Source organism: Ammospiza caudacuta, chromosome Z (assembly GCF_027887145.1).
Source record: "Ammospiza caudacuta isolate bAmmCau1 chromosome Z, bAmmCau1.pri, whole genome shotgun sequence".
NCBI lineage: Eukaryota > Metazoa > Chordata > Aves > Passeriformes > Passerellidae > Ammospiza > Ammospiza caudacuta.
This window is the reverse complement of record NC_080632.1, coordinates 83164487-83181323: the sequence shown is the minus strand read 5'-3', so window position 1 is coordinate 83181323 and position 16837 is coordinate 83164487. Positions and strand designations below refer to the sequence as shown.

The window sequence follows — 16837 nt, the reverse complement described above, 5'->3', positions numbered from 1 at the left end:
TAAGCCAAAAAAGTTCAAACTTTCAATTAAACATGTTACCAGTGAGAGATTCAGCAGATTATTCTAAGAAGTTCTTGTTATGAAGAACTTTCATCTTCATAACAAACAAGAGAAGGAAGTTTATTAACTCCTACATCAGAAGTTTTAGACAGTGAATGATGCACACAGTAGAATCCAACGGAATTTAATGGACTACTCACATGCTTGCAATTATGCAAAAGCTTAAATGCATCCCCAAATTACAGCAGAGATTTCTTTCACATCTAGTTTAGTGCTAACAAAAAAGGTAATGTTAATGAGAATTCATCAAAATCACTAGCTCCACTTCCAAAAAAAAAAAAAAAAAAACCACAAAAAAAAAAAAACCACCGTAACATTCTTTTCCACAAGTTTAGTAATCAAATACTTTGGCAATCTTCTAATTTGCTCACAAAAGACCTTCTCAGAATTTTTGCAGTTAGTTATATTTAAGATGCAGTTTCATTCCATAGAATGAATGACTAATTAAACCCACCTCCCACAAAACACACTGGGCACACTGATATATGTGCAAAGAAATTCACCCATGGTTAGATCTCGCAATCAGTTCGCAATTAACAGAAGGATCAAATGATGCCCAGTGTTGAGTCTTTGCCTTAAAGTTTTTCAGCCCTGCATTAAAACTGATTGCTGAAACCTAGATAAGAAGAAATAAGGCAAAATTACAATTTACTGTTTGAGCTGCAACAGCAGCAACACAATTAATACACACTGACTTACAGCTACTGTAGGAAAGCAATAGCAATTCTTATCTGAAATCTCTCGAGTTCCAGTGTGGGATGAGTTCTAAAAGCTGACAGTTTCTCACAGATGAGGTCAACAGGAAGAGATTTTTGCATGGTGTTAAAAACAGAGCTGAATTAGAGGGGGGAAATTCTGATGAGATATACAATTATCTCATTTTATGCACTTATGAATGATGACCATCATGAAGGCATCAAAGACGACCCACCTGAAGACTTAGAGCTCTCACTTTGATACTTAAATCAACTGCATTGTTATAGTTCAGGATTTGTAAAACAGAGAAAAAAGAAGCTTGATGAATCTAATTGAACTTTTGCTTTGATTCCAGAAAATGAAACATTAAACTCCATTTGATATACAAATACTCTTTTGAAATATTAAATCTCAAGAGGACAACTTGAATGTTCCAAGGATGAAGAGGCCAAATAAGTAAGAACAGTCTAACAAGATACTGACTTTCAACTTGAAACTAAATTAAAGTTGTCCACTTCCTATCCCACTGAACAGAGGATAGTTTAATATTAAAATCTACAACAAGAAGATTGAGGTTTGTAAGGAAATTCTGTCAGTTACCCTGACACTGCGCCTGTTTTTCGCATGACAAAAATTAAAAGGGGAAAAGAATACCAAGGACAGTTCAGAAGAAAATATGGGGGAGTGAAGGTGTGGGCACAAGCATTTAAGTGTAATTTACTTGTGGCTTAACTGTTGATAATGAGAAAAGAAGGGGATCATCACTTACAGCAGAATCACACCGGAGAACTTAGCAAGATAGCAAGTCAGAGAAGGGGAAAAAACCTTTTACAGGAACAAGAAAAAAGAAAAACTACTTCACATCATGATTATCCCAAAAATCTAACACACAGAGGAAGAGCACAACAGCTATCAGAATAACAGTCAATGTTAACTGATTGTAAACTCAGACTCCGTTCTTTTCCTTGAATTGTCTTCAAGGAGAACTAAAATGAGTACTGTTTAGAAAATGGCATCAAAGATGTCCTATGAAGCTAATTTCACAGAAAACTTAGAAAACTCACAGTAAGCCTCACAGAGCTGTGTAAAGTAGAAAAAAAAAAGGATGACAAAGAGAAGAGATGAAATATTCAAGAAAACACTAATCATCTTATTAAGAATGGTAGTAAAAGATCTGAGAAAATGGGCAGGCCTGGGTTTTCATTCAGTTGAATGAATCTCCAAGTTTAACCTTCTGCCTTTGGCAATTTTGTGTTTGGAAGTGTGAAGGGCTCAGGATTAAGAAACTGTAAGAAAACACAGGTGGGAGAGTACTACTGTGGGTAAGTGCACTTCCCTGCAGAGTTCCAAGACTCACTTGCACTTCCACCTTTTGTTCTCGAAGCACAAGACTGCCCTCTCCCTTCCACTAAAGAGCAGATTTGTGTGGACTTGTGTCCTCAAATCAGACTTACTGTACAACAGGGACCACAATTACCATATTAAACTCAGGGATTTTTCACTAGCAAGCATCTTCTCACTTGTAAAACATTACCAGAAATGGGTGAGGTATTTAGCACTCAGGGTTAAGACAAACCGGAAATTCTGTGGAAACTTTTATAATCTTCAGGGCAGCTCCCAAATCCATATTTCATGGATACTAATAGCTCTGTTTTTCAGAATTACTGGTGGTAGTAATGTATTTTAAGGTGACATATAAGATGTACATATGAGAACCCTTTGTTAATCCTGTTTAGTTTTCAGACAAATTATAAATCAGGCATTCTGAAGACTAGTGGGTGCTTTAGTATTTGTTCTTCCAGCAACATTAGGCAACACTGCTTATGTTTCATACAATTTTATCACACTAGCATGGGATTGCGCATTGTAACTTCAGTTGCTTTAAAGAGAAACTTCAGTGTCCTTTTCCAATGCCTCACAATATATACTGGATGTAAGCACTACTAAAATGAGACAGAGAACAATTAACAGCAAAAACAAAACAAAAAAGGAAAAAAAAATGTATTTAAAAAAAATTTTATTGTTTTGCCTTATAATTATTACAGTAGTTAGCATCCAATATTCATGTGGCAGAAACTGGCACTAAGTGCTTGGCTTAATCCTTATCACATTTCATCTTTTTCAGTAAATACTTTGCTCCTATTCCTGTTGCTTACAGTCCAAACAATGCACACCACAAACTATTCAGATGCTTTATTTGCATGAAAAACTTCATTTGAGAGACTATTCTGACAACAGTCTTTGTTTCCATGGGTTCAATTTGAACAAAATGTGCTTTCTAAATAAGCCCATGTAGGCTTCTCTAATTTTTTTTTTTAATAGAAGACAAGAAAGATGTTAGTGAATATCTGTAAACTGAACTTCTGTGAGAATTGGGGTTTCAGCCACTATGGTACTCAAAGATGATACTGTTCCAGCTCAGAATTTCATCATACTGGCCAAAAACTTACAATCAACTAGAAATTGATATAAAGCAACAAGAGCACAAGAGTATTCTCACACTTGGTTCATGTTTTGGTGTTTACTCCAACTTCTGTATTTTTTCAATATTTTGAAATTAATATGCATGAAAAATCAACAGCCTAGAAACAAAAAACCTGGGTGTGCAGCTGCAGTGTCATTACCGAAATGGACAGAGAGAGGAATGTCTGCCGAAGCACAATCAGCTCAGTGGCAATGTGACACTTTTACAAAGCATAAACCTCCCTGGAGCAGTAAGAAAATACTGCTGAAACAAAGAGCCTCTTATCAAGCAGAAGTGACTTTACTTCTCCTGTAAATTTCCTACTGGCATTAATAAACCTCTAGGAAGATTTCCTAGTACCACCTTTTAACAAATACTGCTGGTTTTGATATCCACTGCCTAAAAAGGCTTATCAAGCTCCAGCTTAGAAAGTCCTTTCCATTTCACTAACTTAGGAACTAACTCTCAATTATCCTTTGGCTGACTGGGGAGCACAGGGGAGGGGAAAAGCAGTGTAAGTTCCACTACAAGCCAGATGGAAAAAAACTGAACAATTAACTCAGGTTTAGAAACAAGGTAGCTCAGAAACTATCTGTACCTCCAGTCACATCTCTGCTTCAGCTTTTATACCTGTAGAATAAAAATAATTTACTTTGACATATTTAATGTTAAAGAAAAAAACATATCTGCTCTCTCTTTTTGCTAGCTTCCAAAAAAATTAGACTGACCGTTTTCTTATCAAGGGGGGTGAGCCCCCATCAGTGTAGGGTGCTCTCAGTACTACAGCCCACAGACAAACAACTTTCCTCTCTTATGATTTTATCCTTTTTTGTGTCTATCCAAAGGTAGTACCAAAATGAATGGGGGTTCTTTCACAAACAGCAGTTAAGCTCCTGCTTATGGGAGCCAGGTATTTGTGCTTTCTGTGCTCACAATAACCTCGCCTATAACGCAGCATCTTTGCAGCACTTTCTTTAATCAATGGACATCTGAAACAGAGCTCAGTCCATTAGACACTGTCCTTTAATGCCTGCTGAGTCCTTTGTCTGCCAATGAATCATTGGTCCCTAATGATTTCTCATTTAAAGGTCAAATCTGCTATGAAGGACAGACAGAAACCATCTGGCTTTCCAGCAGAAAAACAAAAAGCTTTTTTTGTTAGGAGGTGACAATGCTGAATCCATTAGCCACATCTGAAGAGTGATGGTACACCTCTTCCTTACGCAAAACTGGCTACATAATTGACTCCAGATTTTAGTCATTACTACTTAGAATTTATAGCAGTGGCTAATTTTACAATGCCCAACAATTAGCAATTAGCACTGCAGCTGTGCTGGAAATGGAAAAGCAAGGAGCAATGGCAGGGAAAAAAGTGAGTGTAGCGATATCTTCATTGTATTATTAGTTATGCATTGACAAGTCAATATAATGATTCAGCCCAGTCTTTTTCCTGAAATCTGGGAAATGGAAAAGCATATGTGAAGAGTGGAAAATTTAAAGGCAATTATCTCAGAGGCCAAAGAAAGGGAGACACAAACTGAAGAGAATACTCTGCTACTTTTCAATTTAATTCCATTTTGTGACATTTTTGAGCCAGGTTTTCAGAAAAGCCTAAATCAGAGATTGGCAGTAGGAGATGGTGTCATGAACCATGAGATGAAGCACATTATACTGACAGCTTTCATTATAAATAGTACGAAGAAGACAAAAGAAGATGAAAGGATCAAACAGACAACTAATTTTAAGCTTTGTAGTTACTTTTTTTTGGTCAAAACTGACAAGCTTTTTACCATAAAACTAAACACCAAGAATCTGAAAAGGGTTTCTCCAGGTTTGAGGGTGGAGACAAATTTCGTGCAGTTGGTAATCCCTGTTTTCCAGGTTTTCCTATGGGGAAAGTAGTGATCAATACCAGAGTGAGGGAAGTGAATCAGTACCACAAGCTGTTCTTCCAACTGGGAAGTCCTAACCTATTTTTCTAAATGCCTGGTAAACTCACTGAGTGAGACTGTGTATACGCACTGCAAGCAGACAGTTGATTCATAAACCAGTTTTCCATATGATCTTCAAGAACAGTTGTGACACTTCAAACAGAACTTTGTTTGTTTTCAGGTCAATGCTGACTCACTTATTTTCAGTCCAATTTGAACTGTGAGAACGCATGATTAAGGTCAGCACTGATTTAATGTCTGAAAAAAAATGCTATGCAAAGCAAGTCAGAACGTACTGCCAAATTCTGATGTGCTCTAAATCTATATATTCAGGTGAAGCCATAAGGAGTTTCTGTTTCTTTTCATGCTAGCAGGAAAAAAAATATCCTCATTGCCATCTTTCTCTGTTAAGTACATGAGTAGTTTGCTCTCTTTTGTACAAGAAGGTTGTTAAAGCTCCTTCAGGGAGGACAGGAACAGAGCACCCAGATGTACTTACACCATCCTGCGCCAATAAACCGTGTAAATGAGGTGCAGTCTATACTTATTTTACAGAATGTTGTATATGACAAAAGCTACTGTTCCAATTTTGCCTTCCCTCAATCGGTGTTTCTCCCAAGACATTTCATAACTTTTGGACAGAAACAATGCTCGGACAATATACCTTCTGTTAGATTTTAAGCTTGATTATACAATTGCATTCTGTCAGCAAGCTCCCTGGGATGTCCCACGGTTATTAGATGGTAGAGGATAATTTGGGAAAAAAAAACCCCAAAACAGTCTGCCTTTGTTCCTCAGATTAGTAGTTATAGTTTTTAGGAATATTTTCCACACTCAGATTTTTCTAGATTTTCGTATCAGTATGAAATTCTTAAAAGAAAAAGCAATCAAATCATCCAAGGCCTCACAGAAGAGGACATGTTTCACTGAAGTTTCCTTATGATCTTACTTGGTTTCCTTCTATGATTAAAAGTAAGAAACTCCTTCCAACATCTCTTAACTATGCTCACTAATAAGCATCCCATTATCAAGCACCAATACACTACGAGAAATGACAAGAGACAATACAACAAATAAAGACATGGAAAATAAAAGTAGTGCTCTTAATTTTATTTCAACTTATTTTATTCCAGCCATCACTACCATATGGCAGGTGCATATTTTAGTTTTATTTAGAGTATGTGCATGCTTACTAAAATCAAACCTTCATTCTGGCTCTAAGGCCACACAGATTATCTGCTGAAAGTTTAGAAAAGGGGAACACAAAAATTATTTCTGAATGCAGTTTTTACACCCTTCTGTAACCAGCAGGCAGACACTTCCTGCAAAGCACCTTCCTGCCTGCTGGTGGGACAGGATATCCCTTTGTGACAGACAAAGACAAAGATTGGACTGGGAGTTCAGCTACCATCTAACATGGCAATACTTTCACTTTGAGGAAGCAAAATTGTGGCCATTAAAGAAAAGTCATTCTTTAGCAATAACCTTTAGAATCATTCATGCCTACTCCATAACAGCAGTATAGCTACACCTACTGAAAAGTTCCAGTATCAAAGATCTTTATGCCAAACAAATTGTTTGACAAAATAATTGCAGTGTAGTATTTCAACAGGCATTATAAAATACACAATATATATACTACTTTAGTAAGCATTCCTCTGTGTTACAAAAAAGGAAGTTACTCCCCTTGCAGTTTAATCATCAAACTAGTATTCAGACTAATCCAAACTGAAATACAGGTAAGCTACCTTGTTGCCTGTAAGCCCAGAGCCTGACTGGCTCCAGGCCCCTAAAGCAAAAGAAGGGCTCTACAGGAAAGTGAGCACAAGTGCTGCGAGGAAATGCTGGCTATGAACTTCACCTCTACTCTTCACCAGGGCACCTTCTTAAAAACAGAAACATTTGTAAATCTCCAACTTTGTCTTCTGTGAAAGTGATACCCTGGTTGAAATGGCTATTGACTTGTCTCACACATCAAAGGTAATTTAATATTGCAGGTCAGTCCAAAATGGATCTTTACCTAATTTGAGACTGTTGAAATATATATAGATTTTTTGTTAAAGCTTTAAGGAAAAAAATAAAAATCAATGGAGATGCTGAAAGCATTTATTCAATTTTTCTACAAAAAGGTACAGTATTATCTTGTTAAATGACTGAATCAATTTGCCACTCACCCCAAGAGAAGCAAGGCACATTGTTCCTGTTTCTATTAGTTCTAACAAAGCTTATACCTGATTTCAGATGGGCTAATGGGTATTTAATACTCCAAACAAGTTTTCTAGCACATTATTAAAAAAAAAAGCCAAACAACAATGACCTATTTACTGTTATACAACAGGTTAAGATGATTCTGATCCTAGTCTATTTAAAGCCATTTTCTGGTTTATCTTTTTAAAATAGAAAAATGAAAAATTGAGAACTAAAGAAAAAAATTGCTTTCACAGGAGCTTTGAACATTGTCATAAGCATTCAGCAGATCATAATAACAAACAACTGCTTAATAGGAGGCTCCTCTGCTTACCCACTCTTTAGGGATCCTGGGATGTTGTATTACTTTTGCACAAATTTAAGGAGTGCATTTAAAGGACAACTTTGAACCAAAATTACCAAACTGTCAACAGGATTCAGAAACAGCTGAACTGTCAGAAAAACCCAAAAGTTTATATAAGATAACAAAACTTGAGAGAGCTGAACAATTTAGCTATCTTCCTGACAATACCTTACTGTGCGTGTTTTGTTTCTGTTTTTTTTTTTTTTTAAGGAACCAGCACACTCTAAAATAACTTAAAAGAACCCAGGGAAGTAGAATCTTTCCTTCTCAAAGTGATTTGCATTCCTTATCAGAAACATTTGCCTTCCTGCTTCAGTTCCGTCTGCTTTCACATTTTAAAGCCTCTGTGAATGGACAGCCTGCAATCTCCCATGAGGGTAAAAGTCACAGTTCACTGAGCTGCACCACTGTCAGAGTGCAGAATCCTAATAACTAATTGCTGCATTTAATCTAACAGTGATCTGTCACGTAACAACTAAGTTCGTGTTCTTTTCATGCAATGAAAGCACTGTTATTTCTACTTTGTAATGGAATTTAGAAGCAACCACATGTATCTAATTCAGAGCTCAGGTGGTCAGAGTGTGCGCTGGTAATGCCACAGTTGTGGGTTTGATCCCATGTGGACCACTCACTTAACAGCTGGACTTCATAATCCCTGTGGGTCCTTTCCAACCCAGAATATTCTGTGATTCTGAATTTCCTTTTAGATTTTGCTGCCTTGCATGATCTACATATGTATGCAATACTGTTATGCTTCACATAATCTTGGTTTTTAATTATTGTACATAAGTGAACTGTAACATGCTTCTCAGCTGTACAACAGACCTCCTGGCTTTCAATTCTATACCTTGATTTGTTAAGTCAATAAAATTATATTGGGAATTTACAGTAAGTAGAAGAGTTTTAGAAGAGTCTGAAATACTAACTATTGCTATAGTAAAATCATTCTTTACAAGTATTTCATAGAATTCAACATTATATTATCATTAATTAGTGAAAGCATATACCCTTGGACAGCATTTCTAGAGAGTTTTCTGCCAAAAATGCAACACCAAGATGCTATTAAGAAACAAGGATATTGCATGTTCATAAGAAGCAAGCATAAGAAGACTCTTAGTAAAAAATATCAGAGCTCAAAAGAACTGATTCAACGCAAGGATGAACAACACTGTCACACAAGCAGTGTTTTAGTGGAAGTGGCCCATGGCAGGGGGATGGAATAAGATCATCTTTAAAATCTCTTCCAGCCCAAGCCATTCTGTGATTCTGTGATCAAAGGACTGGGAACTCTAGACCAGTGATAAGTAAGATTAAAATGCATCATAAGTCTCAAACTTACTGGTGCAAACATCAAAGAAACCAGCACTTCTGAAGTTCAGTGAAACCACTGGTTTGAGCTCCTGATGACCGTTTCAGTCAAGCACAAACTTACCCCAAATTAGCCCCATTCTACCTTCAAATTTTACTAGATTTATGGTGCATTTATCAGTAGACTTTGCAATCTAGAAGATCTTACCCCTCCTTACTGTATCACTCATGTTTCCAAAGGGTAGACAGAGCCAAATACATCTTCTTAAGATTAAATTCTTAAGACAGAACTACCATTCTGTTGGGAAGGTCTCTTCCTTGCAAAGAAGGCGTCTGTACAAAAGTGTAGTTACTTCCAGAACTTGGAAGGTATTGAACCATTTCAGTTGCTTACTTTAGGCTTTTATCTCCCAAGTTCTATGTAAGTAACCTACCCAATCTGTAGGGCATTTAGGGACAGAGGTGAGGTTCAAGTATTAATAAGCAGAAATATTTTGCTGTCATTTTCTCAGGAAAACAGTTGAGTGGAGGGAACACTGTCACCTTTACCACAAAACACAGCACTTGTGACTAGCTCAGCTTCCTGGATATGAAACTGAACAGCTCCAAGAACTCTTTGTATTGATTTGAAACCAAGAAACTCTAAATAAAAATGCCTGGATCCTTGAAGAGAAAAGGAAAAATCTCTGCAAGTCACAATTTATTTTTCTTTAAGGAAATTATATTAGAACATGAAATATTTATTTGAAGATTCTGAATCTCTGCTAAAATAACTTCTTGAAAACAGTGAAGAACAGCCTATCTGAGAGACAATCCACAGCTTGAATAAAAATTACAGTGAACTAATTTCCATTGGACACACAGGCTCCACAAAGTCCTTTGGAGAATTAAAACAGATAGCCCTCCACTATAAATCAGATTATAAAAACCCCAGCATTTGTCTAAAATATAAGTGTAATGAAATCCAGATGGAGATGTATCCTGTATTTTTCATGTCAACTATTGCTCCAACACCAAATGGAGAAGAATGACTTGAGCTGGTATAAAGGACAAAGTTAAAATTACAGGACAAAAGTCTGCCTTCCCAAGAAACAAAAATTTCTCATTCATGAAGATATACCAGCCTACTGGTTTTAGACCTTCAGTATACTGTTTTTTTAACTAGAAGAAGACTGTTTTTATGAAACCATCCATGTCTTAAAGGTTTCTAGACTAGCTGGGACAATCTTTCATGATACAGTCAGTGTTGACTGCTTCACTTCTAAGTCTGATAAGGTGGAAACAACACTCTTTTTAGCTAAAGTTCCCACTAGAACAGAGTGCTGGAGCAGAGTGTGCAGCATTACAGGGATGATGAAAAGGCATTCTGTATTCACAGGCACATGTGCTAAGTGTTCTCCACGTACACTCTCCTATCTTTAACTTCAGTGAAGAAAGGAATTGCTAAAAACTTATAAAACAGGAGCAAGTATTTTCAGGTGAGACACAAATAAGTCATCATCACAAGTGACTGAAAATTTTGTAATGAGATGTCCTGGGTCACTGAAAGACAATGAAAGCGCCACAATTACCTTTTTTACAGTCTTGTCAGGCTCAAGAGCAATATCTGGAATGTTGGCATCCACCATGAGGGAAAATAAATTCAAGATCAAGTTGGAATACCTAAGCAGAAGAGCAAATTAGGTAAAACATCTTGTAAACTGTACAAAAGACATTTTGTAAACAATTTAAGAACTCATCATCATCTTACAAAGAACTGTTAATGCTTCAGAGATCCATTTTTAGTACGAATTGAAAGTATTTATGCTAAAGAACAAGAGATACTGACACACACTATCAAAGTTTAAACTTCAAAATCTCTTAAACTGCCAAAATGGAATAAAATGCTCTGATTCTGTTACAGTTTTCTAAAATCATCAGAACATTTACTCAGAGACACATGAAATATAAACTATGATTTAATGTATTTTAAGTTATAATGCCATTTTCTACCTCTTTTAGGATAAACATATGCTAGAATACTGATGCAAAGGTTATTTTTTATTATTAAGTGATACAGCAGCATGATATTTATTCAAACAGGTGAAGTCTTCATAAGTACAAAAAATTATTTTTCCAATCACTGCAAGGGCTTTTGACATAATGAGTTAAATATTTAACCAGATCCAAGTCTTCAGTTCCTCAGTTAAGCTCCAGTAATAGTGGTAGCACAGTACACTTAGGAAGTACAAACACAAATGTCATCTATAACCATTAAAAGACAAATCAGAGAACAGTTTTTGGCTTTAAAATGGTTTTGGAAACATTCATGAGTATTTGTTTTAAAGAACACCATTTTGCCCTTGCAGAAAATTAGCTGTCAGTTTCTTTTTTAGAGGATAACTTTCAAGCTGTTCAGCAAAAACTGGAACTCCCCTTCCTCTGCAAAAAGATATAATTCCCTTTAAGATACAAAACATGTTACTGACTTCACCATTTGAAATATTGCTTTGCTAAGAGAACCAGGAGCTTCACAGTTGAGAGCAAACGAATTCTTAGCAGCAAAACTTGTTTATTAGGAACCTGCTGAATATATATCAGCTGACAATTGCAAGGAGTGCAAAGTATTTCAGCTAAACAAAATGTCTGCTTCACAGCTATATTTTACAAAGTAAATACTGCTCAAAAAAGACATCTCTCTAGATAAATTTAGTTCCAACAAAACCACTTGACACTTTATTATTATCTGGAACTAACACTACCTAATACATTCCAATATAAGTTTTAAAATATTATAAGAAAAATACTAAAATCAACTGTTTGGCTAGAAATCCTCAGTGTCTTATTTCTTTCAGAAGTTTTACTTCACTTCCCCAAGGGCAGAGAGCTGGAGTCAGTAAAATGACTTTTATGGCAAATTAAAAGAAAAGAAGGAAAGTTAACTCTACCATTTTGTTTCAGGTCTGGCTAAGAAATATGGCAGTCAGGTTGCTCTGCTCCTAGGAACAGATACCACAGATTTTAATCAATTTTTCTTCCACTTGCCTGAAACTAGATTTCCTTTAACACATACTTAAATGTTACAGGCACATGCTCTGAAGTCTCCTCCTAGATTACTGGTACCTTCTGTCAGTAGTTTTCCCTTCAAACTGACAGAGAATCCACAGTCTCAGAGTCCCTTTTGCTCTTCAACCACATACAGGATAACAGCTTATAAGCACTACAGGTTATTGGAGCTATTTATGTGATGGAGGCTTGTAAAAAAAGATTTTAAAGGTCTAGGGATCATTGTTAGATGCCAGTTAAGAGACAGTTCTGTTCCATACAATGAAGTCTTGTGATTCTTGAGGAGTAAGATCACCCAAAGATACGCATTTGGGGGGAAAAAAACATCAAGAAAAGGTAATCTGCAGGGGGACTATGGAGTGGAAAAAACACTAAAAATTAAGGAAGAATTGCTCACTATAGTATTTGCAGATCTGTCCTCTGCCCCTCACCCCAACATTTCAATAGCTCAATAATCAACTGCAAACCTTCTTACAGGCAACATCTTTGTAATCCATGAAGATTACAGCTGGAGAATTGACAGCCCAAACTCATCTGAGAGGAGATATTTTGCTGACCTGAGTTAGGAGCCTGACTTGTAAAAAAACAAACACTGTTATCAAGCAAGGTATATCACTCATCTTTGACATCTACATTACGAAGACCCCTGGAATGGCTGACATCCATCCACAGCCAGAACAAAATCTGAGCCAGGTCATCCTAGTTTTAAGGAGGTTTAAGGAAGTACCTAAACTAAAATCTAAATCCTTCTCACATTACTCTTTGCTTTCTTCAACTCAGTACAAATTAACTTATAAAATCAATAAGGATTCAACTGCACTGAAGGTTGATTAACTTCTGTTTTGAACATGAAGTACTGTTAAAGAAATTCAACATGAAAATCCTATTTCTACATAGAAAAGGTCTCATGTATCAAGAAACTACTCCACTTCAGACAAAAGGTCAAATTCTCATTACTATGTTTTCTGAGACCAGTAACTTTTGTTTTCAAGTAGTTAATATCTCAAACATCTGCTTGATCCTAAGCATTCCTCTATTTATTTTTTCAATATTCACCAGACCCTTTGCATATAGATGTCCTAAACCAATCAAATATTTAGGGTGTTGGCTTTGCAATACTCTACCAAATACGAAGCTACAGACACTCACTATAAAAACAAGGACAGGAAGGTATACAGTCATCTGCAGTCCCAAACCAAGGCCCTGCTGATCTTAGTCAATAAGTCAAAATTCCTAAGTTTAAAATGCCTTAAGGAGCTTCCTTTCTTTCAGTGGAACATGGGACCCCCCATGACAAAATTATCTTCTCAAGAGCATGAATATTACCTAATCATTGTCATGTCATAGTTAGCTGTAATAAATTATGACATTTATTCTTCCCAAAGTATTTCCTTGCAGTCCAAACTCAGTGAATATGGACCTGATCCTACCCAGGTTCACTTCTGTTCTTCTCTCTTCACCATCGAATCCCAGCTTTCAGAACACTCTCCAGACACTGCACTACAATCTTTCCAAAGGAGCAGCCCTTCCCAAGGGCCATCACAGCTTTCCTTTTATTGCACAGTGTTTCCATTCAGATCTGGACTGCAGCCTCAGTCACTAAACAAAGAACAGACTGGGGAAAAACTACTTCAGCCAATTAAACTACCTCACCCACACAGAAAAAAAAAAAAACTCAGCCCAAACTACAGCTTCTGTCCCTACTCCAACTTACCAACTACTCCTCTGCCCTTTCCTATGCCCAGTAACTCAAACTGAACACCTTCTCACAGGATTAATGCAGGGGAAACCCTTACCTGGAAGGAACAAAACAATGTAGAGCCATTTTCACTCTGGAAAAAAATCTGAAATGCTCTGACTGATACCTTGCTGTCATAAATTGCCCAGAGAGGGTGCAGAGTCTGCCCCAGTGGAGATATTCCAGAACATTCAGAACATAACCCTGTGCCATGTGCTCTGGGATGACCCTCCATGAGGAGGGAGGTGGGACTCATGAACCATTTTGTCATACTATGGAACCTGCTGAAGATGTGTAAGCAGGAAATTCTTGATGGAAAGGAAATGCTGACATGTAGCAGGATTTAAACATCTTTAAACAGGCTCAACATGTATAACGAAAGCAAAAGAGGCTGCTACAGCCCAAGTCCTGCTGACAGCCACAATTTGCCCTGCAACACATTCACAGTGCAGCAGCTGCTCCTTCACTACAGCACTGCTGACAAAGACACTTGACTGATTACACTATTACTAAGAAAGCAGAAAGCATCTCCTTATTCCTACTCCCTAAGAAAATCCCCAAACTAAAGAACATACAGTAAGGATCATATGCCAAACTGCTTACAACCAGAAACAATGGACAAAACTATTCCTTCACTTGTAACTTTAAAATTCCTTGTATTTTTCTTTTCATAATGCAACATCCATTCCACTAGGAATCCTGATATGCCAAGATACAGTCCTTGAAATATTTAGAGAATTAGTTATTCCTCAGGGAAGTAAAGAACTAAAATAAAGCATAATCTGATGGAGATGACAGAGTTTGCATTTTGTCTTAGCTATCAGAGGTTATGATTTCATACTATTTGGCCAGAAAATCTGTCTGTGAATGGGTTTTTGTCAATATGCAGAACTGCTAGAACTAAAGTGTTCCGCAACCAATTATTCTTTTTTAACAAGTAATCTTAATTATTTTTAGTTCTAGCTGCTTAAAATAATTGTTGCAGTAATTTTAATATTATCATACAGTATTGTTGTTGAAAGCCTTAAGGGTATTTATCTAGAACCATGTAAAAATATTTTCCAATAAAATGAGCAAATATTGGCAATACTATAATTACAATTCCAGACATTAAAAATAAAACCATCTTGATTTACAGTTTAGTTCTCTACGCAAATTACCATTATACTACACACATTTAATGATGAGCCTTGTAGCAAATCATTACATAAATTAATTCAATGAATAATCCTTCATTGACACAACAGACCTTTCCACTGAAACAGCTAGGTTTAAACAAAAACAACTCAAGTATATGACAAATAAATACAGCATTACAAAACAGTTTTAAGCAAAGTTCAGAAGTTGGACCGTTCTCTGAAGCCACAAATATTGCTTGCTGACAACATGCCACTATTTTTTCAAATTGTTGAATGGCTTTTTAACACATTAATAACTTCAGTTCCTAGACCAACTCCTTAATCTTCCTCCTTTTATCAACTGAAGAACTACCTGCAGCATTTTATTTTGTAACACTGGCTGCTTTCCATATTCCAGGCACTTTTCACATAAGCTTACCCTATTAACAATTTCTTACACATACTTGTAAGTTTCCATTAGGTCATCTTTGAAATTAAAATGAAAATCTTTCCTCTTCATTGAAGATGTGCTAAATCCCTAGTTAGACAAGGAGTGCTTACCTGTCCTCTCTTCAAACAGAACAAAAATGAGCTACTTGGCTCAGAAAGTTAATGGGTAAGTAATATAGTCACTGCAAAAGAATGAAACTGATTCTAAATGTAAAAGAAAGATCTGTTGGTTCATAGACACCAGAGTCTAAAGAGTTTTTAGCTGCCACAATTCTGGGTATTTAAAGAAATTTCAAACATGCTTGATTGTCACTACAAGTTGCTAATTTTTGTCCCACAGGAGCTGAACTGAACTAAGCATATGTGTGTGTCATCTTCAAGCCAAAGAATTTGATCATCACTAATTTAAACTGGAGGAGAATCAAGCAGCAAATGAGTAATGACTTAAATTAAAATGACAGTTCCTTGATCATCAATAATCAGAGGAAAAGAAGCTTAAGGGCAAAAACATACCCCAAAAGAAATATAATTTAATAACGCATTTGAGTTATGAAATGAAGCTATTTAAGTTATTAAACAAGCAAAATTGAGGGCTTTAACTTGAACAATTACATTCACCCTTCACATTACACCAACACTGTGATGTTTTCATTCCTTTGTTTCATACAAATGCTTGTGCTCTTGTTTAAACAAGCTTTGAATTTTCAACAGAAACGTTTCAACAATTCATTCACTGGTGTCCTCTCCTGCTTTAGGGTGGCTCTCAAGGGCTGTGCCATGAGCCCAGTGCTGTTACCTGCGGAGGTGGAGAAAGGCTGTGTAGCACTGCTTGCGGAACTCCTGGTACTGCTCACTCTGGGTGCCTCCCATGCCTTCCACCATCTCCTTGTTCAGCTTCATCGGGGGAGGAAGGGGCTTGGGATCCCGGCCCAAAATATAACCAAAGTCAATGTGAAACAGTTTACCTATAGAAGAAGGAAAGACAAACACTGTGCATAATAAAAGTTCTTGGTGCAAATCTTAGAAAAATAGAATTATTAAGAAGATAGCAAGAAGCTCCCAGAAAGTTTTCTGTAAGGTTTATAACAGTATATGTTTTATCTTCAGTTGTTAACTGGAAATTATGGTTTTAAAGGAAAAAAGCTGATTTAAAAGTCAAGCTTTTTTGATTTTTAAACAAGTGGAGTATATTCAGAAAGACTGTACCAATACTGAAACTGGTTAGTAGATACTAAATGCACAGTTTACATAATAGATACTACTAATTCTTAACACCTTTATAATTTGTTAGCAAATTCAAGCATTAATACTTAAAGCAGTGCCATGTGTGTTGCGCATTGGCATGAAATACGGTAAATTTAACATACAACTAATATAACAAAGAAAAAGTAAGACTCATAATCCTATAAACAACCTTTCAAAGCCACTGAACACCAAACATCAGTTCAATGCTGTTTCAAAAGTCTTTTGAGTTGT

General features: G+C 36.4%; 1 protein-coding gene across 2 annotated transcripts in view; it reads right to left on the bottom strand.

The window, feature by feature from the left end:
- PIK3C3 (phosphatidylinositol 3-kinase catalytic subunit type 3) overlaps window positions 1-16837 on the bottom strand; it is a 66537-nt gene that overhangs the window by 6615 nt on the left and 43085 nt on the right. For both annotated transcript variants that reach the window (XM_058823500.1, XM_058823501.1), the window contains 2 exons: window positions 16158-16326; window positions 10582-10672 (listed from right to left, as the gene is read on the bottom strand). In XM_058823500.1, the coding sequence (XP_058679483.1) occupies window positions 10582-10672; window positions 16158-16326 (260 nt within the window). The remainder of the gene's footprint in view (window positions 1-10581; window positions 10673-16157; window positions 16327-16837) is intronic.